Raw genomic sequence first — 26143 nt, 5'->3', positions numbered from 1 at the left:
AATTAGAATATGGAGAGGAACAGAGGGCTGCCCTCATTTTACCATCTTTGTTGCCACAGTTGTTAAGTAAATCATATGGCCATTAAGCAAATCTGGCTTCCCCCCCCCCCCATTGATTTTGCTTGTCAGAAGGCGGCCAGGGAGGTTGCAAAAGGGACACAGCAACCACCCCAAAGACCTGCCACCTGCCGAGTGTCCAAATTTTGATCACGTGACCTTGGGGATGCTGCAGCGGCCATTGAGTATTGAGATGTGTTCTGTGTTTGGGGGGGGAGGGGCTGCTCCATTGGACACAGGTGGTGCATTGACAATGAAGGTTTGGTTTGATTTGATTTGAAGTGTGAAAAACTGGTCATAAGTCCCATTTTTCAGTGCTGTGGTAATAACTTCAAATGGTCCCTAAACAAATGGCTGGAAGTCGAGGCCCAGCTCTAATGCCAGGTTAACGGCTGTTCAGCTGCTTTTGGGGGTGCCCCTCGTTAGAGGGCCTTTTCTCAAATGGAGACATTGTGGAAGGAAAAGAAAAAAGAAAGAAAAGTGTGTGAGAGAGACAGACAGACAGAAAAGAGAGAGAAAAGGGGAACGAAAGAGAAAAGAAAAGAAAGAGGAAGAAGAAAGGAAGCATGGGCAAAAGGCAGGAAGGAAGGAGAGAAAAAGAAAGAAGAGAAAGAAAGGAGGAATGGAAAGAAAAAGGGAAAAAAGGAAGAATGGAAAAAGAAAGGAAGGAAGAGTGGAAAGAAGGAAAGGAACAAATGAACCTCTGTGCTCGAGAGACGAGGCCCTTCCCGAGAACTGAGCACAGGCCCCGTGGGAAGCCCTTCTTATTGGGACTCCTGTTTTCCAAGCCAGCCCAGTTCCTCTGAGCGCATGCAGAGTGCTGCAGGGGGTGCCAGCCAGCCAGCCAAGGGCGCCCTGCTGCTGCCGCTGGCGTCTCTTGGCAGCTGGCCGACCAGTTAATCCGCCTGGTCTTTGCAAGTGGCTGGAGGAGCCTGGCTGCCCTTCAGACCTTGGCTGCCCCCCTCCGCCCCCGTCTCCCTGCTTCCAAAGTTAGACTCGGATTACGACAGTGACGAGGACACGTTATGAGACGCAGGTCGCTTTCCGCTAGGCTCAAAGGCTGCAGCCAGCGGATCCCTCGCTCTTCCCTGCCCAGGGGGTTACGACCTGCCGGGCTTGGGGGCTCTTGGTCCCCTCCTGCCCCCCATCCAGGCCAAGGGGATGCGCCCAGCCCTGGCCGGGGGGCCCTCCTGGTGCCCTCAGTGAGATTCGGGGGAGGGGGCAGCATGTGGGGGCAGCCGAAACAGGCCCTGCTGGGCTCGCTCTCCCTCCGCCTGGGGGAGGCCTGGCAGAGGCTCAAGGTCTTCTGGAGCGAGAACGGGCTGCTGACCCTCTCCGTCCTCTCCGTGGTGACCGGCTGCCTGGTGGGCTTCCTCCTCCGCTTGCTGGAACTCTCCCATCTGGTAGGTGGGGGTCCTGGGCCCGGGGTGGGGGTGGGGGCAGTCGCCCGTTGGCCTGGCAAGAACTGGGCACCTGCAAAAGAGCAGAGACTGGCATTGTGCACCGTCCGGGGTAGCCTTTCCTGCTGGGTTTCCCTCAACCAAGGCTGGGAGGGCTGCTTTGGCAAACTTTTGGCTTTCTGGGCATTTTATTTTATTTTTTTAATTTATTTTTATATGCCGCCCTTCTCCGGAGACTCAGGGCGGCTTACAATGCGTTAAGCAATAGCCTTCATCCTTTTGTATATTTATACAAAGTCAGCTTATTGCCCCCACAAACTGGGTCCTCATTTTACCCACCTTAGAAAGGATGGAAGGCTGAGTCAACCTTGAGCCTGGTGGGATTCGAACTCACAGTAATTGCAGGCATCTGGATGTTAAATGCTGCCTTAGTAGGAGGCATTAGCCTCCTCAGGCATTCCGTGCCAGTTCACTTTCCTCTCCCAATAGGAGAAAATACTTGCGGTTCAGGGTTGGTGCCCTCTGAGGTTGTCTTCTTGCAGACGTTTCACGACCCAACTAGGGAACATCATCACATTACCAAGTGCACTGATGATGTTAGCTAGTTTGGTAATGCGACGTCTGCAAGAAAGCCACCAAACTCAGAAACACCGAGGACCCTCCTCCTCCCTTCTAGCACTGATGATGTTCCCTAGTTGGGTCATGAAACAAGCTCAGAGGGCCCCAGCCCTGAACTGCAAATATTTTCTTCTAGTTTTATTCTGAATCAAATGAAGGGATTCGATCCTCAAGGGACAGCCGAACGCTCAGGGGCCTCCCCCACTTCTCAGCAGAAGGCCCCCCTATATCTCTGGGTCTGGAGATACGAGGCCCATCTCCCTCTCCTGCCTCCGCCCCCTCTCCCTGCAGCCACTCCCCCCATCTCCAGGTACTGGGGGCAAAGCCTCAAGGCGAGGGGTGAAATCCAGCAGGTTCTGACAGGTTCTGGAGAACCAGTAGCGGAAATTTTGAATAGTTCAGAGAACTGGCAAATGCCACCTCTGGCTGGTCCCAGAGTGGGGTGGGAATGGAGATTCTGCAGTGTCCTTCCCCTGGAGTGGGGTGGGAATGGAGATTTTATTTTATTTATTTATTTTATTTTATTTCTATACCGCCCTACTCCCAAAGGACTCAGGGCGGTGCACAGCCAAACAATAAAATACATACATACAAAATTTAAAAATTTTGCAGTGTCCTTCCCCTGGAGTGGGGTGGGAATGGAGATTTTGCAGTGTCCTTCCCCTGGAGTGGGGTGGGAATGGAGATTTTGCAGTATCCTTCCCCTGGAGTGGGGTGGGAATGGAGATTTTGCAGTGTCCTTCCCCTGGAGTGGGGTGGGAATGGAGATTTTGCAGTGTCCTTCCCCTGGAGTGGGGTGGGAATGGAGATTTTGCAGTATCCTTCCCCTGGAGTGGGGTGGGAATGGAGATTCTGCAGTGTTCTTCCCCTGGAGTGGGGTGGGAATGGAGATTTTGCAGTATCCTTCCCCTGGAGTGGGGTGGGAATGGAGATTTTGCAGTATCCTTCCCCTGGAGTGGGGTGGGAATGGAGATTTTGCAGCGTCCTTCCCCTGGAGTGGGGTGGGAATGGAGATTTTGCAGTATCCTTCCCCTGGAGTGGGGTGGGAATGGAGATTCTGCAGTGTCCTTCCCCTGCTACGCCCACAGAACCGGGAGTAAAGAAATTTGGATTTCACCACTGCTCAAGGCTGCCCTTGGATGGTCTCGAACATGGGGCAAAAGGGCCCAGGTGGTCAAGAGGGCACCAGGCTGCCCCACCCAGACTGGGGCAAGACAACAGAACCGCCCCCCCTGGAGCAGGGCAGAAACAAGACCTTCCCAGGCGAAGCTAAGCTGGAGGGCCGGGAGGGGCTTCGGAAGATGCCCCCCTGAGCTCTTCTCTCCTGGCCTTCCGGTGGGTCCCTAGAGCCCTTCTTTCCCTGACAGGCCATCTCCCGGCAGTGGCTCCCCTCTCTGACCCATTGGCCTGCGGGCCCCCACAATGCCCCGGCCACTCAGGGGCCCGGCCTTGCCTTGCAGCCCCACTTCCCCCCACTGTCCCTGGTGGCCAGGCATCTCGTCCTCCCATCTGCCCCATGCCTGCTTCGTGGTTGGCCACTCAGGCTGGGTCAAATGGGGGGGGGAGCCAACCCAGCGCCTGCCAGTTTTCCAAGCCTCTGCTCTTCCCCTGAATGGAAAGAGCCTATTCTGCAGCTGACCCTCCCACCTCCTCCCTCCCTCCTGGAGACCCTTCCCCAGAAAGTGCTGCGGCCCCTCCCTCCCTCCCTCCCTCTCTGGCCAATTCTAAATGGCCGTCAAAGTGCAGCCAGGGGAGAATAACAGAATAACAATGTCGGAAGGGGCTTCCGAGGGCTTCTAGTCCAGGGGTCTCCATCCTGGGCCACTTTAAGACTTGTGGACTTCAGCTCCCAGAATTCCCCAGCCAGCGGGAGTTGAAGTCCACAAGTCTTAAAGTGGCCCAGGATGGAAGTCCATTCCTGGGTCCTTGAAATGGCGACTGTTTTGATGTCTGGACGCTCAACTCTTATCTTGACCCGGTGATGAGCCCAGCAATTGGTGCTATCCAAAAGTTTTAATTCCGGACAGAATTACCAAAAGTGGCGGGCTCTTTGAGCATCATTTCCTGGGGGGCGGGGGGTGGGGGGGAAGGGGGCATGGCAGGGCAGAGGTAGCAAATTCACTCAGCTGGCCAGCTGCAGCTGCGCAGGGTCCATCCCTCTGGCCAGCTATGCCATCACCAGACACAGCTCCGGCCCAGGAAAGGGGCAGGGGCAGGGCAGAGTGCAGTGGTGAAATCCAATTTTTTTTACTACCGATTCTGTGGGCGTGGTATGGCTTGGTGGGCGTGGCAGGGGAAGGATACTGCAAAATCCCCATTCCCTCCCCACTCTGGGGCCAGCCAGAGCTGGTATTTGCCAGTTCTCGGAACTGCTCAAAATGTCCACTACTGGCTCTCCAGAACCTGTCAGAACCTGCTGGATTTCACCCCTGGCAGAGTGACATACAGGGGGTGACAATTACCAGTTGCATGCTTGGCATCTGTTTCTTTTATTTAATCAATTTATTTATGAAGTTTATAAGGCCAGCACTGACCGTATTGCAATGGTCAGGGCTGGCAGTGAATGGCTGCAGCACCCAGGAAAAATGCCCCCCCTCTCCAAGTAATACAGATGGTGGGACGTTTATTCTGAATTTGGGTGGAGAGAGACAGCAGATTCCGTGCTGGGAGTCTTTCTTCTCCATTCCAGAGGAAGAGCAGGTGGGAGACCAACGGAAAATACACCCACCCGTCTTAAGGTCAAAGCTGCATGGGGGGTTTTGGGCCAGTAGGTCTCTCAGCCCAGCCCACCTGACAGGGTTGTTGTGGGGAAAAGAGGAGGCGGGGAGGAAGGGAGGCTCTCTTTCCTCCAGAATCCATGATGGTCGTCCCAAAGGTGCTTTTATTATAAAGGCAAATGGACTCTCTGATTTTTCCTTGAGACATTTTGCAAACTGAAGAAGCTTCTTGGATGCGAAGCGAAACATCCTGAAAAAAAAAAACCGGAAAGTCCATTTGCCTTTACAATAAAAGCACCTTTGGACGAGGGTCAGGTGTGTTCACGTATTCTTCCTAATAAAGATGTTATCCCATCTTTATAAGAAAAATAAAGATGGGATTTTTTAAAAAAATCTAAAAACAGGCCCAATTTGTGGCAAAGGGGGAAGGAAGGAGTGCCAGTCAGAGGCTGGCAAAAATGGGATAAACTTCCTGCAGGATGGATAACCCCCCCCTTACCCACTCTTTGCAGCCCTCAATGGGGCCACCACCCCCTTTACGTGCACTTGATGCCCGGATTTCTTAGGTTTAGTATCTGATATGGACCCAGACTCTGGTTAGTTTGTGGTTTGATGTACTGTGATTTGTGCACTCCCTAACATAGGCAAATTCAGGCCCAGTGTGTGCATATAGCTGGCAGGGGTACGTGTGTATGTGGGGTCTTGGCAGTGGAGGGGTGCATCACCCCAACGTCTCGTCCCAGCATTTGGAGTAACTTGGTGGGCACAGGGCCCACCCCGATCCTAAAGAGAGAGAGATCCTTGCTTAGGATAGCTTTTCCAACAGCATCCTTCTGAAAAACAGATGCTGCTCAGCTCAGGATTTCGGGGGGGAGGGGGGCAGGGGAAATCCTTCTGACTGTTTACCAGCAATGCCAAAGGGGGGGTGGTGGAAACTCAGGTACGGAGGAAAGTTGGCATTTATCCATGCCAACAGCTAAAGGATGGGAGTGCTTACAGGAAATTTCTTAAGGAAATTTGGGTGGTGGGCTCTAGGTGGGGAGGGGGCAGCCTGGGGAGCTTCTCCAGCTCAGGAGAGCCAGCAGCCAGGATGGGGCAGCAGCCCCCCCCTGCGTGGCTACTTGGAAATGCACTTGAAAAGAGATTTTTTTCCCCCTTCCTGAAGTTGCTGAAAAAGTTTTGGGCCCCAGCTGCATTTTGCTCTCCAAGGACGCAGCCCAGGAGCCTGACCTGTTTACTTTCTGTCTGCAGGCGAAACAATATTTCTCCTTCCCCGGGGAACTCCTGATGAGGATGCTGAAGATGCTAATTTTGCCGCTCATCACCTCCAGGTGAGTGCGGCGCCCCTGGGGAAGGGCAGGTGTGTGGGGAGGCGGATCGGAGAGGCTCCGGGAGGGTTCGTGTCGCCCGGCCGGCTGGCGGGAATAATTGCTACTTGGCATGGAAGAACGAGCAAACTCTGCTTGGCAGCTGGGGTCACAAGTCACGCCAGTTACCCCGCCGGGAAGCAAAACTTTTGAATTGCAGGGGCTGTGAAGTTTCTCCTGGCACAGCTGGTTCTGTTTTTGTATTGCAGCTATAATCCTGTGGGAAAGATGGAAAGTAAACTTGGTCAGAGTTTGATCTGACGCCAGGCACCTGGAGGGCACGGGGCCAAGGGCAGGCCAAACTCTTTGGAGCCAAAGCTGCTGGCATAAGACGATTGTTCGACCCCTGGTCTCTTGGAGTGGGGGGGAGTTGGTGACCCCAAGTTAAGGTCCTGGATTTGGCAGCCTTTGTCCAGTACAGTGTTTGTCAAGCTTGGCCACTTTAAGACAAGTAGATTTCAACATAGACTTCTAGAAAACTTCAACTAACTTCTACATAGACTTCTAGACTTCAACTAACTTCAACTAACTTTTACATAGACTTCTAAAAAACTTCAATCAACTTCTACATAAACTTCAACTAACTTTTATGTAGACTTCAACTAACTTCAACTAACTTTTACATAGACCTAAAAAACTTCAATCAACTTCTACGTAGATTTCTTGACTTCAACTAACTTCAACTAACTTTTACATAGACCTAAAAAACTTCAATCAACTTCTACATAAACTTCAACTAACTTTTATGTAGACTTCAACTAACTTTTACATAGACTTCTAGAAAACTTCAACTAACTTCTACATAGACTTCTAGACTTCAACTAACTTCAACTAACTTTTACATAGACCTAAAAAACTTCAATCAACTTCTACATAAACTTCTTGACTTTAACTAATTTCAATCAACTTCTACATAGATTTGTAGACTTCAATTAGCTTCTACATAGACTTCTAAAAGAAATTCAAGTAACTTCTACATAGACTTCTAGATTTCAACTAACACCAACTAGCTTCAACATAGACTTCTAGAAAACCTCAACTAACTTCTACACAGCCAGCTGGGGAATTCTGAGAGTAGAAGTCCAGTTGTCTTAAAAGTGACCAAGCTTGAGGAACACTGCTCTAATCCAGCCTTTATTGTAATTTCCCAAGTTTAAAGTTTCTCCTTTTTATTTTCCCACGCCATAATCTACTTCCCTTTCTGCCTCTGTTGCGACTCGCTGCCAAATCCTCCTGTCCGGATTCACGGCCCAGCCAGTCCTTACGAGACGTTGGTGGGCCTTTTTCTCCGGCTCAGTGGCCAGGCGTTCTCCGCACATCATCTGTGGGGCCACTGAGTGAGGACTCTGCTGGGGCTTATGTTTTTTGTCCCTCCTCCTCTCAATCCAAGCCAGTTTCCCCCAAAACAAACACCATGCGAGGCAAGAAACGTACAGAGAACTCCCAGTCTTTGGAAACTGACCGGACCATGCCCAAAAGTTTCTGATTCGGAGACACCCCAGGGCAGCTGGGTGGCTGAAACTTACCAGCTGTAATAAAACCCCCCCTATTTATTTGGGTTCACACAACACAGAACAAACCACCAAAGCTCCTTAAGGCTTAGCCATCCTCAGTCAGGCCTGGGCTGGTGCCCTCTGTCTGTCTCCTGGCCCTCTCGGGGGGACCTGATGCCCCAGGCCCTTCCTTCCTTCCTTCCTTCCTTCCTTCCTTCCTTCCTTCCTTCCTTCCTTCCTTCCTTCAGTTTGAAGGTACCCAAGCATTTTTTTTTAGATTTTTGTTTACAATTTTGCCTTTATTATTTTTATAAATAAGTCTAGGCAGCAAATATACCTTATACAACTTCCTCTTTTATTTTCCCTACCACAACAACCCTGGAGGTAGATTTGGCTGAGAGAGAAGGACTGGCCCACAGTCACCCAGCTGGCTTTCACGCCTAAGGTGGGACTAGAACTCCCAGTCTCCTGGTGATTGGCCCAAAGTCACCCGGGCGGCTTTCTTTTTGATATTTATTTATTTATTTCTATCCCACCTTTATTATTTTTATAAACTCAAGGTGGCTAACGTACCTAATATTCCTTCCCCCTATTTTCCCTACAACAAGAACCCTGTGAAGACGGTTGAGGTGAGAGAGAGGGACTGTCCCTAAATCAGCCAGGTAGCCTTTGGGCCTAAGGCGGGACTAGAACTCCCCGTCTCCTGGTGATTGGCCCAAAGTCACCTAGCCACTTTCATGCCTAAGGTGGGACTAGAACTCCCTGTCCCCTGGTGATTGGCCCAAAGTCACCCAGCCACTTGTCATGCCTAAAGCGGGACTAGAACTCCCCGTCTCCTGGTGATTGGCCCAAAGTCACCCAGCCACTTGTCATGCCTAAAGAGGGACTAGAACTCCCAGTCCCCTGGTGATTGGCTCAAAGTCACCCAGCCACTTTTCATGCCTAAATTGGGACTAGAACTCCCAGTTTCTAGCCTGGTGCCTTCACCCCTAAACCAAACTGTCTCTCTTTTGGCTTCCTCCCACAAGCCCAGTTTGCCTCCAGGCTGTGCAACCCCTTCCAGGGTGCAGAGCCCCCCATTTCCCTTCAGCTCCAGACAGAAGGAGGCCCCTTTCCTCCGTTGGTTTCCCTTCCGAGGGTCCATCAGGTTTGACCCCACACAAGGCTGACTCCATGAGGTCAGCCAAGGTCTGCCACCTGCCACCCCCGGCTGTGAGTCCATGTGCAGGAGCTCCTCCCCTCCCCTCCCCTCCCCACTGCTTAGCATCTTTCGATTAGCCCCCCTCCCGCGGTCTGTTTTCCGCTAACGAGATCAGCCTCACCTCCGGAGATTAGATCCTCTGACAGGCGGATGGCCTGAGATGACCGGGGTCAGGTCTCACCCATCCATGCTTCAAAAATGGGGGTGGGTGGGTTTCCCTCTGGGGTAGACCCTGGGACCCTGGGCTTTGTCTGCCCAGACAAAGAAATTTTTGTTTGTTTATTTATTCATTCATTTACTTCAATCGTCTCGCCACCCCCCCTCCCCACATCCCGCCTTATGTTCCCTCTCCCCTGTTCAGCACAATGGCAGAATTAAAGTTTTATAGAACAGCGGAGTTGGAAGGGACCTTGGAGGTCTTCTAGTCCAGCCCCCTGCTCAGGTAGGAAACCCTAGACCACTTGAGACAAATGGCTGTCCAGCCTCTTCTTTAAAAAACCTCCTGGTGACCCATAGATAGCCTGTGGGAAGCCCCCGGGAGGAGATGGAAGCATTTCCCCCCCCCCCAGGGCTTGACCAGGAAGATCGAGAGCTGGATTGCAACCATTGCGGCCGCCATCTTGCCTTTTTTGACCTCACCCTGCTGACGACCTGAGCCCTTGCTGTTCCCTTGCACGTAGAGGAGGGGGGCGACCCCCAGCCCAGCTGGCCTTGCCCCCGTCCCCATGCCAGTCTCTGCCCGTCTGTCTCTGCCCCCTGCAGCCTGATGTCCGGCTTGGCCACCATGGACTCCCGAGTCTGCGGCAAGATGGGCCTGCTGACCATCACTTACTACCTTTGGACCACCTTCGTAGCCGTCACCACAGGCATCGTGCTGGTCATCAGCATCCACCCGGGCGCCGCTGCCCAGAAGGAGGAGCACTCGGTGGGCAAAGTGGTGCTCAGCTCGGCCGATGCCCTGCTGGACCTCATCAGGTAGCCGCCCCCAGCCCAGCCCGGCCACCCTCCCTCGGCCCTGGGCGGGCAGCGGGTTCAAGGCAGCTCTTCAGCTTTAGACGGGGATTACCTGGCAGTGCCCGAGGGGCATCGTGCAGGGAGGGCAGCGGTCGGCTCAGGCTGCAGCTTGACCCGTCGGGACCCGGCCGAAGGATTTATCCATGGTGCAGAGACCGCCTGACTGCGAAGGCTGGAGACCTTTGGTGGCCGAAGAGAACGTGGCCTCCTTTTACGGAATGGCTCCGGTTGGCTAAATGCTCGTAAAATTATTTAAAAAGTCATAATTTCCCCTTGTTGGGGGCCGAGACAAAGGACCGGAAGGTGAAGACCCTGAGGAGAGGAAAAGGGTGAGGGGACGACAGTCGTGAGGGCCTTCCATTAGAGGCCTCCGACTTCAAAGGTGCAAGTGGGTAATTTCTTGAAAGTGTTGAGAAGATGGGTTGAGTCTCCCGTGGCTGGGCGAGGGGCAAATGGGGTCTTCTTCTCCAGGGGGATCATCCGTTGGGTCCAAGATTGGCTTTAATCGCAAGATGGGAGGCTCTTTATTAAGACTCACACACCCTGGAGAAAAGGGCCTGGCCCAATGGTCACGCATCGGGGAAATCGGGAGATGCAGGCAGTTGAAATGAGTGTATCCTGCAAGAATCCGGCCAACTAACAGTCAAGGGAAATGAGCGGGAGATAAGAGTAGAAGGCATTCAAGGCAGGCTGGAGTGAAATCTCTTGTGGGCGCAGAGAGACTCAAGACTTACGACACGTTTGATTCTTCCTCCCTGGTCCTTTCCTACACCCATCCTTCTTCGTCTTGTCTTCTGCAGAAATATGTTCCCTTCCAACCTGGTGGAGGCTTCCTTCCAGCAGGTGAGCTCCTGGCCCACAATGGCCTCTCTTCACTCGGGGGTCTCAGCTGCCACTCCCTTAAGACTTGGGGGTGGGGGTGGGAGGGGATACCGTGACCTGGCCTCCACCCCCACCCCTGAATTTGAGTAACCCCTTTGGACTGGTTTGAGCTTCCGGCCACAGCGAGAGTCAGACGCACCAGGGAGGAGCCAATCGCCTATAGGATCCTGGATCGAGGGGGGCCCTAGTGGTCATCTAGTCCACCTCCCTCCTCAGTGCAGGAACCCAGCCTCTTCCTGACAGGTGCCTCCATCAGATACGTTTGATAGGGAGCCCACTACTCCCTCCCCTTCTCCTCCCTCCCTCTCTTCTTCATCGTCGGCCCCGATGAAGGGCTGGTGCCAAAATCGGTGTGGAGGGTGAGGGAGGGAGGAGGGGCCCTGGACCCTTTCAGCCACACCTGATGCCCTTGGTCCTAAGCCTGCAAGCCTAAGAGAAGATTTCCACCGTGCAAAATCCCAGCCGAAATCCCTGCTTGCTTTGCCTTCCAGTATCGGACTGTCCTCGTCCCCGTAGTGAAATCCTCCGGGATCCCGAAGAAGGCCAGCTCGTCTTTCAGCTTCATTTACTTGGTGCCCGATCCTGGGAACCCGGAGATCCAGCGTCCCGTTCTGCTGGAGATCACTCCCTCGCCGGAAATGATCTACGAGGCGCTCCCTGGGAACAACAATGAAATGAACGTCTTGGGCATCGTCCTCTTCTCGGCCACAGTCGGTACGTGGACACTGCTAGGGGCAGGGCAGCCCCCCCAGTCTCTGGGGTCCCTTGGGGGGAGGAATGGGGCCTGCCCCCTTTCCTTTTCCCCCCGAAAGAAGGACCGTGAGCACCGTGCCTTAATAGTAAATGTAAGAAAATCCTCAAGTCTATGAAATCAACATACGTTGGTTAACATATAAGAGGAGATATCGGTCTCCTCCAGGCCCGGATGCCGCATCCCAGAAGCTACGCTGGTGGGGATTATGGGTGCTGTAGTCCATGTCATCCCTTGGGCATCTAGGAAAGAAAGACCCTTGACTCCATTTGTAGAGAAGAGGTCTGCTTTCCCCAAGGCCAAGTGGTTACAGCGTGAGCAAAGCCAGATCTGAGTATTCCTGCCTAAACCCAGCAATTTTCCCTTCTCCCAAGTCTCCCCTCCTTGGTCATTGGCCAGTGTCCAGCAGGTGTTTTGGTAACAGTCTTAAAGTTTGGTGCCTCTTTGGTGGTTTCCCAAGATGCTTCTTCAGGAGGCATCTGGACTTCCTTTGTTCTTTCTTTTGAAGACGTTTCGCTTCTCCTCCAAGGAGCTTCTTCAGCTCTGATTGGATGGTGGGGGATGGAAGGATCGATACTCCTTGCAGACAGCTGGTCCTTTGCATCCTTTTGGAGGGTCGTTGAGGCCACTTGGAGGTTTACCTGTGTCCTCAGGGTCACCTGAGTGGTGGAAATAGGGGCAGGGCCTTCTTGGAGCTGCTGAAAGGACTGGATTGTAGACTGGAGATAGATGATGTTGTATCCTTATCCCCCTCCTCTCTTGAGCGGGGGCTGTTCCTTTTTGGAATAGATGGCCTCTTGGATCCCTCAACAGAGGGGGGGGAGGGATACGACATCATCTCTCTCCTGTCTACAACCCCATCCCTTCCGCAGCTCCAAGAAGACCCCACCCCCATTTGCACCACTCAGGTGACCCTGAGGATACAGAGGAACCTCCAGGACTCTGTAAAAAGGAGGCAAAGGACCAGCTTTGTCTGCAAGGAGTGTCAGTCCTTCCCCATCCAGGCAGAGCTGAAAGAAGCTTCTTGGATGAGAAGCGAAACGTCTTCAAAGAGTTTTGTCCAGGTGCCTCTGGAAAAAACCCACCTTTGGGGGCAGCCATGACCTGGGTGACGGAGAATCTCCCTAGACTCTCTTTGGTGGGTGTTTGCCTTCCGTTCTGCCCCTCGTGCCCTTGGATCTCTCGACCCGTTGTCTCCGATGGGCACCCAGTCTGGTTGCTGTCATCCCCACTCCCTGATCTACTCCCCACTCAGCCCCCCCTCCTTTTTATGGCAGGATGCCATCAATGCGAAGTGTTGTGTGACAGGAGATCTGACAGCACAACCCTTCTGCAGTCCCGTCAGTGAGCTTGGCAGGGAGGTGGAAGTGCCTAAGGAAGCCCATTTTCAAGTCACCTCCCGATTCTGCCCTGCATGGCTGGCTCTTCCCTTGTGGCAGCTCAACAGTGGAGGGAGGGGCCCTTTGGGTGGTCTTCATCTCTGCAAGACTTTGAGATGTTTTCGTGGCCGGGACTTGCCCGCCTTCCTTCCTTCCTTCCTTCCTTCCTTCCTTCCTTCCTTCCTTCCTTCCTTCCTTCCTTCCTTCCCTTCCTTCCTTCCTTCCTTCCCTTCCTTCCTTCCTTCCTTCCTTCCTTCCTTCCCTCCCTCCCTTCCTTTCCTTCCTTCCTTCCCTTCCTTCCTTCCTTTCCTTCCTTCCTTCCTTCGCTTCTGGTCTGGTTTTCGTCTTCTCCGTTGAGCCACAGCCAGGGACTCCCGGTGGCGCCCAGTCAAGAATGAAGGGGGTCCCCAGTAACGAGGACCTGACCCATCTTCTCCTTCCAGGCCTCCTCCTGGGGAAGATGGGGGAGCGTGGGGCCCCCCTGGTTAACGTGTGCCAGTGCCTGAACGAGGCCGTGATGAAGATCGTGGCCATGGCGACGTGGTGAGTCCGAACCCCCCTCCCAGCCCCCGGGCCAAGTGGCGTTGCCCCCTGCCATCAGATTGGCAGCTGGTTCAAGACCCCACCCTGCCAGCCTTTTCAGCCCCCCCTCCCAGATTCCCCAGTCATGTTAGGGGTGTCAGCCCCAGACCTGAAAGTGGGGGGAAGGTCTGGGGCAGCCCCTTTCGTTGTGGGCTGCGAGGTCAGCCTGTGGAAGCTGGGCACAATGCCAATCCGTGTTAGAGCTGGTGGTTTGCACACCTGCCAGGAAGGCGTGTGCCAAGTTGGTGATTTGTGGAAACTCTTGGAAAATGGCAGACTTGCCATGTAGATCATTATTGTAAGGCTACATTAAGAGAAATGTGCAGCTCTGTCACTACCAAACCGCCCCTGTCTCTTTCACCACCCACTATGCAGTGGCCTCCTTCCTATCCGGCCCTCCCTTAGGCTGCCCCAGCTCTACCCTGGGTCAGTGGGCCAGCTGTGCCCAGGCCCACCAAGGTGGCGATTGCAAGCAAAAACATTGAGGCCTCCCTGGGTCACTCATTTCACCCGGAGAGGTTCCCAGGGAACTTCCCTTTTTTCCCACCTTCTCTGGCAAAAGGGGCTTCTCTTCCCATGCCCAGCTGTGCCACCTTCAGGGCAGTGGGAGATATGGAGGAGGAGGAGAAAGTCCTTGTGGCTATTTGCCAGCAATCCTGGTGGGGCCAAGGAGCCCACAGAACTCTGGACAGAAGAAATGTAATGGGGGGGGGGGCAATCTTTTGCTGAACCTCCTAAGAGATTGTGGGGCATCAGCCCTTGTCCTGGGGATCCCCGGTTGGCCCCTGTGGAGACCTCACTGCTATGAGGTCTCCTGGTGACCATCAGGTGTCCTGGACCTCAGAGGGGAGGTGGCCTTGATCAGCCCACCTTTCCCCTCTGCCCGGACACCTGCCTGCCTCTCCATCCAGCCGCCCCTCCCCCATCAAGCCCTGGGGATCCTGCCTCTGCTCCCACCCGCCCTTGCCCAGCAGAGGGGGGGGGGCTGCCTCCTGCCAGTCTCCCTGGGCCGATTCTGCTGCCTCCTGTGTGCAGGTACTTCCCTTTCGGGATCGTCTTCTTGATCGCCGGGAAGATCTTGGAGATGGAAAACCCAGCGCTGACGGGGAAGAAGCTGGGCCTCTACGCCATGACGGTGGTGACCGGGCTGGCCATCCACGCCCTTTGCTTCCTGCCTCTCCTCTTCCTCATCCTGACCCGGAAAAACCCCTTCCCCTTCATCCGGGGAATTCTCCAGGCCCTGCTGATCGCCCTGGCCACCTCGTCCAGGTATGAACCCCCCAGGGGCAGCCAACGGGCTGCGGGGGTCCCTCTTTTGCCTTCTGCTTCCCACGGGGCATCGCGGGCACCATGCTGTCCGCTTGAAGGGCCCACCGGCCTAAGAAGCCTCTCCAAGGGCAGCCAACGGAGAGATCTAGCAAGGCGACTCATTCGTCCCGATCCCCAAGGTGCTTTTTCAGGAGGCAACTGGACCTCCTGGTTTTTCTTGGAAGACGTTTGGAAGGATTTTTATTTTTTATTTATTTGTTTCCATTTCTATATGCTCCTTGCAGGTCATTTGGCACCCTTTATAGAGAGCCGTTGAGGCCGCTTGGAGGTTTTTATCTCTGTCCTCAGAGTCACCAGAGTGGTGCAAATGGTTCCTGTAGCCTGCAATTTTTCTCGGATTTCCAGAATAATTGCAGACTACAAGAACCATTTGCACCACTCCGGTGACCCTGAGGACACAGACAAACCTCCAAGCAGCCTCAACGACCCTCTAAAAGGATGCAAATGACCGGCTGTCTGCCAGGAATATCAATCCTTCCATTCCCCACTATCCTGTCAGAGCTGAGGAAGCTTCTTGGATGAGAAGCGAAACGTCTTTCAAGAATAACCAGAAAGTCCAGTTGCCTCTTGAAAAAGCCCCTTTGGGACAACCGTGACCTGGAGGACTGAGACTCTCCATAGACATTCGTCCCTATGTCAGTCATTAAATGAAGCTCCCCTGTTCAGAGGCAGTTTACCTGTCAAAGCCAGATCCTGAGGACCAATGTGAAGGGAGCAGCATTCCTGGGAGTATCTCAGTAACATTTCAAGATGAGGAGGAAGCAGCTTGGGTCCCATTGGTCTCCTCCAGTGGAGCTCCCTGTCCAGCTTTAGCAGAATAATAGAGTTGGAAGGGACCTTGGGAGGTCTTCCAGTCCAGCCCGATGCTTGAGCAAGAGGCCCTGCCCCATTCCAGACAGGTCCAGTCTCCTCTTAGAAACCTCCAGTGATGAAGCACCCACAACTTCTAGTGGCAAGCTGTTCTACTGGTTAATTGTTCCCCTTGTTTGGAAGTTTCTCCTTAGTTCCAGGTTGCTTCTCTCTTGATTAGTTTCCACTTGTTGCTTCTTGTCCTGCCCTCGGGGGCTTTGGAGAATATGTGTACCCCCTTTTCTTTGGGGCAGCCCCTGAGATACTGGAATGCTCCTATCTAGTTCTTCTTTTCATTAAACTCAACATTGGTCCTTCCAACCCCTTGAAGCTCTTGCAGAGGAATTTCAAGTGGGGGAAGGACGGGAATCTTTTGGCTTTCCCCTTCATGCCCTGGGCCTTCCCCGTAGCTCGTTCCCACGTCTTCAAGGCATCTGAACATCGTAGGAAGGTTTGTGTCTTGAGGACGGAGGGTGGATACACGGAGACGTTTTCCGAGCCCTCGTCTGTCCCCGCAGTTGTGCTGATGACACTGCCTGTCTGTTGTGTGTCCCCCCCACCCTCTCTCTCAGTGCTGGGGGGAACAGGGCTTCCCCTAACAAGTGGCCCCCCCCTCTCTCTCCCAGCTCAGCCACGCTGCCCATCACCCTGCGGTGTCTCCTGGAGAACAACCGGATTGACAAGCGCATCGTCCGTTTCATCCTCCCGGTCGGAGCGACCATCAACATGGACGGGACCGCGCTCTACGAGGCGGTGGCCGCCATCTTCATCGCCCAGGTGAACGAGTACGACCTCGACCTGGGACAGCTCATCACCATCAGGTAAGGATCGTCTTCTCCTCTGCCCAGCAGCCTTTGACTATTTCAGACGCCGCTGCCATGATTAGAAGAAGTCTAAGAGTTGGAAGGGACCTTGTAGGTCATCTAGTCCACCACCACCCTGCCCAAACGGCAGTCCAGCCTCTTCTTTAAAACCTCCAGAGATGGAGCTCCCACGACTTCTGTTCCACGGGTTAATTGTCCTCAGAAAACTTCTCCTTCTCAGTTCTCGGTTGGCCCGTAGTTCATCTGAGTCCTTCAAAGCATCAAGGTCTCTGCAAAGCATTGCCGCTGTGGCTGTGCAGTTGGAGCCCCGATAGGGTTGTGTGTGCAACGGTTTCCATGAGCAAAGCCACTCCCTGGGCCATTTGGACCACGACTGCAGACGCCCCTGAGGGCCACTGTGCTTTCTTACGCAAGCTTAAGAGTTAATATAATGTAATTTGATGTAAATCAAGGTCTTTACGGACCCTCATTGACGGGGGGGGGAGATGCTGCAGGATTAACTAGAAGAAGAGCGAAGTCCCCCCAGTGCTAAACAGAATGGAGTAGGCCAGTGACGGAGAACCTCTGGCACGTGTGCCGGAAGTGGCACGCAGAGCCATCTCTCTGGGCACGCGAGACGTCACCCATTCCTCTTCCGGGTTCCAGTGTGCCAGCCAGCTGATCTTTATGCATGTGGCAGCGCTGGAAACCAGAAGAACAGCTGCCTGGCGTGTATAATCATATGCATGCCGGCCACCTGGTCTTCCAGTTTCTGGCACGCCTGAGTGCGTGAAGACCAGCTGGTCGGTGAACATGCACATGCCAGAAACTGGAAGATTATCCGGTTTCTGGCGCTCCAGCGCATGTGAAGACCACATGGCCAGCACACCAGAACCCAGAAGAGCAACGTGTGATGGCTCACATGCCCAAAGACATGGAGAGGGGATCCCGGTGGTCGCTTCCTAGGGGAGCAGAGCTGTTGACCAGGATGGGCGGGCCGGGGCTTCCCTTCTTCCCTGCCCGAGTGGGCTTCTTGCGCAGCCCCAGCCCTCCAGCCCACAGCATTGATGTACGTCCACGGTCTGGAGCACCTGGCCGGCTCGGTCTGCTGCTGGTCTTCTGGGGCAGTGGGGCTGCGCAGGAGCTGAGTCCGTGTAGGAGGAACGTCTGTCCCGCACTGGGGTAAGAGGCGCGCCGGCAGGGAAGCAGTCGCGCTCCCTTGGCAGAAGTGGTGGGAAGGTGGGGCTGTGCTGGCTTGTTCTTGGTGGCAGGCTGCAGGGGGGGAGCTTCATCCCGGCCAGAGTTGGGGCAAAGCTCTCCCGCCTGTTGACCCCCCAATCTGAGCCCCAGGAACACCGACACCCCTTCCCTCAGAGGCCGGGAAGAGGCTCCGGCTTTCCAGTGGAGGGAGGCGCCATTCCCTGCCCAACTTTCTTTCCCTGTCCGGGGCTACGGAACTGGGTGGTCAGTGGGGATGTCCCGCCACCCTGAAAGGCGGAAGGACCCCCAAAAGGCTAGGCGGAGCCAGCAGAGGGTCCCCATATGCAGAACTCATCCCTCCTCCACTGCTGACAGCTCCAGTGCCCCCCGCCACCCCTTCCCCCATGGCCCAGGCAAATTTTAACATTTGAATTTTAACACTCTTTGGTTTCCGGTACGCACATGCACACTGGCACACTGTCTTCCGGTTTCTGGAGTGCATGCGTGCGTGAAAACCACTTGGCCGGTGCGCATGTGGAAACCGGAAGATCATCTTCCCAGCACACGGATGTATGTCGGGCAACTCCTTTTCCGGTTTCCGGCGCACACACTTCCGTTTCTGCACTCATGCCGAAAAGGTTCGCCAACACTGTAGTTGTCAGGTTTCGATGTCATCTCAAATAAATTGCATTTCCAAACAAATAGTCTTTGATGAAATCTTTCATTTATTAAGCACGACAATCTGTCCCCGATTCCGTCGTAGCCAACACTGACTTCCTGACCCCAAACCTTCCCTTTCTGTTCCCCAATTCTCTGTGTCTCATTGGCCATCTTCCAACTCACTCTCCCCATATCTACTACTTCAGCTCCCAGGAATGTCCCACCTCCCATTCCATCTCCTAGGGGATATTATCTTCAGGGAAAATAAGTAGGTGAAAAGTCAAGTGTCCTCTTGCCAGCTGCCCCCTCTTCTCCTTATGTCAGCACTGGAACGAATGTAGTTTGGAGTGCTGACATCCAGCCCCGACCGGGATGATCTTTGGGGTAATTTTACCAGTGGTGTGGTGGCCTAAAGGTGAAGCTCTCACCTCACAATCAGGAGGCTGTGAGTTCGATCCTAGCTAGAGGCAGATATTTCTCTCTCGGGGCACGATGAGATTGTGTCTGCTGAATAAAATTCCGCAATGGCGACAGGAAGGGCATCCGGCCAGTATACACTCAGCTCCATTCAGTTGCCCAGGCTCCACCCCTCAAGGGACTATGGGGTCCTTAAAAGAAGATGATGATGATGATATTTGGGGTAATTTTACATGTGTGTTGGTCAGCTGTGGCTTGTCAACTGCCTACGGCCGAGCATTATTTAGCAAGGTCCCGGTGGCACAGCTGCTTCTCTCTGTCCCCACAGCATCACAGCCACGGCCGCCAGCATCGGGGCCGCTGGTATTCCTCAGTCGGGCCTCGTCACCATGGTCATCGTGCTCACCTCCGTCGGCCTCCCCACCGAAGACATCACGCTGATCGTCGCCATCGACTGGGCCCTGTGAGTCTCCCCGCTTCCAGCCGGCCGGCTTCTGCGCGTCTCGGGAAGGCTCCGGGGGTTGTGACAGGCAGGGAAGGACAAAAGGGATGCACAGCTCAGATTGGGGTCTTTGGTGCTCTCTCAGCTGGAGGTTTGTTTGCAGATGTTTCATGACCCAACTAGGTAATGCCATCAGTATAAGCAGGCAGTAAGGATGGTCACAGGTTGTTGGACAATGAAACGTCTGCAAGTAAACAAGCATGAACTCTACAGGAGGAAGAGAGCTAAGCCCCATTCTCCCACAGAGTGAGAGGTGGGCGGGGATCTTCCTTCCTTCCTTCCTTCCTTCCTTCCTTCCTTCCTTCATTCATTCATTCATTCATTCATTCATTCATTCATTTTTCTTTCTTTCTCTCTCCTTTCTCTTTTCCTTCCTTCCTTCCTTCCTTTTCCTTCCTTCCTTTTCCTTCCTTCCTTCCTTCCTTTTCCTTCCTTCCTTCCTTCCTTCCTTTTCCTTCCTTCCTTTTCCTTCCTTCCTTCCTTCCTTCCTTTTCCTTCCTTCCTTTTCCTTCCTTCCTTCCTTCCTTCCTTTTCCTTCCTTCCTTTTCCTTCCTTCCTTCCTTCCTTCCTTCCTTCCTTCCTTCCTTCCTTCCTTCCTTCCTTCCTTCCTTCTTTCTTTCTTTCTTTCTTTCTTTCTTTCTTTCTTTCTTTCTTTCTTCCCTCCTATTCTGGATGTATTCATTTACATACTTACCTATGTAGGCCCCTTCCCTAATGGGGTCTTTGGGCCAGCTTTCCATTCCTCTGCCTGAAAAGCCCAGCAACCAAGGCTGCAGAGCTGCATGCTTTGATTCTCTGGGTGTGTGTGTGTGTACAGGTAGTCCCTGACTTACGACTGTTCATTTTCTGACTGTTCGAAGTTACAACAGCACTAAAAAAAGTGACTTAATGACCGTTTTTCACACTTACAACCATTTTGGCCTCCCCAGGGTCACAGGATCAAAATTCAGACGCTTGGCCACTGATTTATATTTATGACAGTCGCAGTATCCCGGGGTCACACGATCCCCTTGTGCGGCCTTCTGGCAAACGAAGTCAATGGGGAACCCGGATTCGCTTAACAACTGTGTCACTAACTTAACAATCGCAGTGATTCTCTCAACAACGGTGGCAAGAAAAGCCATACAATGGGACAAGCCTCCTTAGCAAATGTTTCACTTACCAACGTAAATGTTGGAATCCATTGTGGTCGTAAGTCGAGGGCTGCCTCTATAAGTGTGGGTTTTGCGTGGCTTTGCAGGCGTCCCTGTTAACTGATTGTGGAAGCAATCTGCAGGAACCGGGTACACGTAGGAGCAACCGGGGGGGAGGGAGGGGGCTGCTTTCTGCCTGAGGGAAAGGGGTCCACAGGGGCCGGTCCAAAGAACCAAGATGGCAGCTCCTGACCATCCCTCACAGTCACCCTGATGTTCAGCCTGGCAGGAACCAGCAATGATGCCTCTTGGAGAACACCTGGAATGGAGGTCTGGGGAGATTCTCCGTCATCCAGGTCAAGACTTCCTTTGTTCTTTCCTTGAGGACGTTTCGCTTCTCCTCCAAGGAGCTTCTTCAGCTCTGACTGGATGGTGGGGAAGGGAAGGATTGATACTCCTTGCAGGCAGAGCTGGTCCTTGGCATCCTTTTAGGAGGTCGTTGAGGCCACGTGGAGGCTTACCTGTGTCCTCAGGGTCACCTTGGAACTGCTGAAAGAAAAGTGTTGTAGACTGGAGATAGGTGATGTCCTCAGGTCTAAAGTCCCAAGAAGGCTCCACCTCCATTTGCACCACTCAGGTGACGTAAACCTCCAAGTGGCCTCAAGGACCCTCCAAAAGGATGCAAAGGACCAGCTGCCTGCAAGGAGTATCAATCCTTCCATCCCCCACCATCCAGTCAGAGCTGGAGAAGCTCCTTGGAGGAGAAGCAAAACGTCTTCAAAGAAAAAAACCCAGAAAGTCCAGTTGCCTCTTGGGAAAAAAAGCACCTTTGGGACCCCGAGCAGATGTGGAAACTCCAGATGTTCCTTCGGGGAGTCCTTCTGAAGGAGACATCAGTTCTCTGCCTCCCGGGGTCTCCTGTGAGGGAAGGATCCCCAGCTGATCCCTCTGCGCTTCCCTCCCCAGGGACCGGTTACGCACCATGACCAACGTCCTGGGTGACGCACTGGCCGCCGGGATCATAGCTCACATCTTCCAGAAGGAGTTCTCCCCAAAGGTAACCCCAGAAACGGTTGGAGCAGAAGCTCCCTGAGCACCGAGGGAGGCTGCTGGCTTTATTCATTCTCTCCTTTCTCCTTCCCACACAAAGGACCCCGTGAATGAGAGGCTGGTCCCTCCCCAACCTCAGGAGCCCGGGGCGCAAGGGATGGAGGAGGCCCTTCCTGGACAGAACGGTCACTGCATCTGCGAGGTGTGAAGGCTTCCCACCACCCGCGACGTCCAGGGGGCCAGTGCTGGGGTTGCTCCCTTTGACTCTCCAGGACCCCCAAGAAGGAAGAGTGAGGAGCCACCCGCCCTGACTCTGCTCTCCCGGAAGCCCTTTAGGGGAAGCCAAGATCGGGGCCCACCAGAAGAGACGCCTCAGAGGTTGCCGGAACTTCCTGGAAACTGGATATTGGACTGTTGGCTCCTTTTTTATTTTAATTTTTTTTTTCATAACGAAAGCAAAAACTTTCCATCAGCTTTCTTAGTCCTTATCCCTGAGACGCCCTCTAACACACCGGCCAGCGTTCCAGTTCTAAAAACTAAGAAGTGTCTTTTCTAAGTAGGGGGAGGGGATGACACCAAAGAGGAGGCACCTTTGCCAGCTGGCTGCAACCCTTCCGGGGGTCCAGGCACCCGGGGGGGGGGCTTGCCAAGTGCTTCCCACAAGTATCCTCTCTGACTAGCTCGTCCTTGATGGCACAAGCCTGCTCACATAAACACACACACACACACAGAAAAAAATTCCTCCAGAAGCTGGAGGTCTTTAAGAAGAGATTGGACAGCCACTTTTCTGGAATGGTAGAGGCTCTCCTGCTGAAACAGGCGGTTGGACTAGAAGACCTCCAAGGCCCCTTCCAACTTCCCCGTGGAAAGGGGCAGAAAGCAGAGACGACCAGGGGCAGGAGGGACTCAGCGGGCAACACAGTCCTGGCTGAGCTCACACTGAGAGGCTGCAGGGAAGAATTTCTGGGGAGGGCCTGGGGAGCCCCTGAGGCACAGCAGAGCGGGGTTGTGGGGCTGATTCTGATGTTTCCCAGTCCTAATGTGGCACCTCCTCTCTGCCACCGAAGCGGGAATGTTTTAAACTGTTCCAGGGGTTTTATGCATCAATTCACATCTGTGGCTGATAAAAAAAAAAATGTAGCTGGGCACAGCCAGTATGGGTGACTTCCAGAAGAGATGCCTCTCTCTGCAGTTCTCACCTTTGCAGGTGAAACCCAGCCCAGGATCTGTTCTGGCCCCAAGCAGGAACTTCAGCAGGACATGAAGAGACCTTCCGTCCTATAACTAACTCCGTGAAGGGATTGCTCAATTCTGAAGGGTCTTTGCTCCGTCAGGGGGAATCCAAGGGTCCCGAAATCTCAAACAGAACCACCTCAACTCCCATTTCCAATATTTTGAGTGAGCGGCTGAAGACTTTTCCTCTGCTGGCTCTGGGAAATGATGCTGACTGAGCTCATCGTTTGGCCCGATCACTTTAACATGTCTGTGAAAACAGAGTCACGATTTTGATGGAGAAGACCAGGAACATCCGCCTTCGGAAAAGCTGAGGGACGTGGGACATGCTGGGTGATTGAGAAAGCCAGGGAATTCCACAAGGCTTCAACAATTATAGGAAGGGCTTTGTGTTAACCACGTCAAGTGGTGGCATGACGTCAGGAGAATCCCAGAAGGTCCTGGGTGGAGGTCAGGAAGCCTCAAGATGGCCAGAACGTGGAGAAGCAGACGGGCTCCAGGCTGTCAAATTTGGGGGCGGGGGACATGTCTAAATCCACTCCCCTTATTTAGTCCACCTCTGTGTAGAGTAGATATTAAGGAAGCTGGATTGTAAGAAGATGAGCAGGGCCTTAAAAGTGGAGGAAGGGACATCAACAACCTTGGTAGCCTGTGATGACGCTATCTTGATGGCCAAAACATGCACAGGAACAGCAAGCTTCTAGTGATAAAAGTTCAAGGAACAGAGTGAAAAAAAGGGAGAGATATTAAATATAAAGAAAACTAAAATAACGATAGAACGACCAGCCTCAGAATTCAGAATGGAGTTACAACAAACGGTGCAGACCTAAAGGTGCTTTTTTTTTCAAGAGGCAACTGGACTTTCTGGGATTTCTTTGAAGACGTTTCACTTCTCATCCAAGAAGCTCCTTCAGCTCCGACTGGGTGGTGGGGAAGGGAAGGATTGATACTCCTTGCAGACAGCCGGTCTTTTGCATCCTTTTTAGGGAGTCGTTGAGGCCGCTTGGAGGTTTCTCTGTGTCCTCGGGGTCCCCTGAGTGGTGTAAGTGGGTGTGGAGCCGCCTTGGAGCTGCCGAAGGGATTGTGTTGTGGAGCTGTGCTTTCTGCAGGATGTTTTCCGCCCTGCTGGGTCCCTTCACTGTTGAACACCAGAGTGACCCTGGGTGACCCTGAGGACACAGACAGACCTCCAAGTGGCCTCAACGACTGATGTTTTTGAACTTTGGTGTTGTTGGAGGAAGCTCTTGAGAATAGCACGGATGGCCAAGAAAGCAAACAAATGGATTACAGGGCAAATTAACCTCAGGTATTCTCTCGTGGCAGAAATGATTGATTTCAAATGATCATGTTCTTCAGACAAAAGGCTTGGAAAAAAATCAGTCATGCTAGAAAAGATGGAAGGAAAAAGAAGAAGCGAAAGAAGAAGCCACTTGCCATGTTGCATCTCTCGCCAGCTGTGCAACTTACGGAAATGTTCAACATGCACAATTTTCTAGACAGGCTTAAGAAATCACTCCAGCGCTGAGCCAGGGCTTTCCAGAGAGACAGACAGACAGGCAGAGATTGGATGGAAAGAGAGACATCTACAAAATGATTGTGGTACATTCCATGTTTATCTGGGATTGCCTCAAACTCTGGCTGAATTTATTTATTTCAGCAAATTTATATGGCCACCCAACTGATTCTCAGTGACTCCAGGCTGCTTACAGAGGTTAATTTGGTCAACTTCAAAGTTTCTATTTTCTCATAGTAATGACATTGTTCCTAGAGCAGGAACAACTCCCAGAATTCCTCAGCCAGAATGCACTGGCTGAGGAATTCTGGGAGTTGAAGTCCATAAGTTGTAAAGTTGCCAAGGTTGGAGAGCCCTCTCTTAGAGAGTATCTGTTCTTTTAATCGCAATGGCCGTAGCGCTTAGACTTACATACCGCTTCACAGTGCTTTATGGCCCCCTCTAAGCAGTTTACAGAGTCAGCCTATTGCCCCCAATAACCTCAGCCCTCATTTTACCGACCTCGGGAGTAAGGATGGAAGGCTGGAAGTGATGAGATTCGAACTGCCAAACTGCAGTCAGCCAGCAGTCAGCAGACGTAGCCTGAAGTACTGCATTCTAGCCACTGCACCATCACGCTAATCATGGGTTAATAACAATTAACCCACCCCCGAAAATAAATGTAAATAACTACATCAGCAATATTCATAAAATAATTTTCTACATTTTTTTTCTGAGTTGTTTTATATTGGTATAATAGTAAGAGGCTTCCCGTGTCCAGGTGAGTTTGATTCAAGGGTACGGTGCTCATGTCCGTTTCTTGGCCAAGGGGGGCAGCGTTGTCCAAAGACACTTCCGTGGTCATGTGACCAGCATGGCTATACGCCAAAGCTTTGTGGAACACTGTTACCTTCTCACCGAGGTGGTACCTATTTATCTATTCGCATTTACATGCTTTAGAACGGCTAGGTTGAGGCGAGCAATGGGAACTCACCCCATCGCGCAACGCTTGGGTCTCAAACCCTTTCCTTCCCTTTCCTCCTTTCTCCTGCATTACCATGGTGATGAGGGAGGTGACATGGTTTCATTTTTCTTCTTTAATGTTTTCCTGGGCTGCCATTCAGTGGCTTCATCCTCTCCACCTGGGCAGGAAATATTAACAGAGAGATTGCCCGGCTGACCACTGCGACCAAGTTGGCACAGCACGTTGCCAATAAAGTTGCTCCAGTTTTGCCCCAGGCTTGAGGAGTCCATGTGGCCAAGGCTTTGGTGGCAACGAGGGTCCCATCTCGCCAGGAGATCTGAATCTCCTTCTGGCCTATAGCGAGGATGCCTTCCAGGTGGGCCTCTTCTACTCATTTGTTGGACCTCTTGGCTTTTGTGAGGAGAGGTCACCAGCTGGATCCAGAAGGTGGTGGACATTCTTTGCGCAGCGTCCTTGAAGGAGGTGGGGGGTCTGGACCCTTCCGAAGAGGCCATGCTTGGATCTACTGCTCTTAGGGAGTTATCGTCTGTCCTGCAGTTGCCAATGTTGTCAAGACGGTGATAATGAACCATCTTCACAAGACCATGTATGAAGTTGTTCTGGCCCAGCTCCCCAAACACGACAAACCCTCTGCATTTAACTCAAAAGATCCCTTTATTAGGAGCGCCAACAGCCTCGGCAAAAAGTTTCTCTCTCACCGCGGGCTAACAAGTCTGTCCATCTGGGAGATGAATAGTTGTCTGCCACATCTACTCATCTCCGCCCCCTGCCTTTGATCCCCAGAGCTAGGGCGGGGCTTCTCTAGCAACAGTGGCTCTTCCCTCCCAAGGACCGGCCCACAGATTTCCACTGCTCTCCTCTCCTCTGTGTTCTGAGCATCTGCGTGTCAGGCACTGGACCCAGCTGTTCCTCCTCTTCCTCATCAGCCACCTCCAGACCTCTGGGGGCTGTTGACTCTCCATCGGAGGGCTGACAGACGGCCCAGGCTCCGTCGCTCTCTCTCTCTCTCTCTCTCTCTCTCTCTCTCTC

General features: G+C 53.0%; 1 protein-coding gene across 1 annotated transcript; it reads left to right on the top strand.

The window, feature by feature from the left end:
• Nucleotides 1–942: 942 nt before the first annotated feature.
• Nucleotides 943–24856, top strand: LOC117670594 (excitatory amino acid transporter 5-like). Its single transcript, XM_034425877.3, has 11 exons — nt 943–1460; nt 6044–6123; nt 9616–9828; nt 10668–10710; nt 11241–11463; nt 13323–13422; nt 14497–14730; nt 16266–16460; nt 19048–19182; nt 21321–21411; nt 21505–24856. The coding sequence occupies exons 1-11, from the start codon at nt 1083–1085 to the stop codon at nt 21610–21612; spliced, it is 1800 nt and encodes a 599-aa protein (XP_034281768.2). The 5' UTR covers nt 943–1082; the 3' UTR covers nt 21613–24856.
• Nucleotides 24857–26143: the final 1287 nt, after the last annotated feature.

The sequence above is a fragment of the Pantherophis guttatus genome, chromosome 1, assembly GCF_059756535.1.
Source record: "Pantherophis guttatus breed Tessera chromosome 1, ASM5975653v1, whole genome shotgun sequence".
Classification (NCBI taxonomy): domain Eukaryota; kingdom Metazoa; phylum Chordata; class Lepidosauria; order Squamata; family Colubridae; genus Pantherophis; species Pantherophis guttatus.
This window is presented reverse-complemented; position numbering and strand designations above follow the sequence as displayed.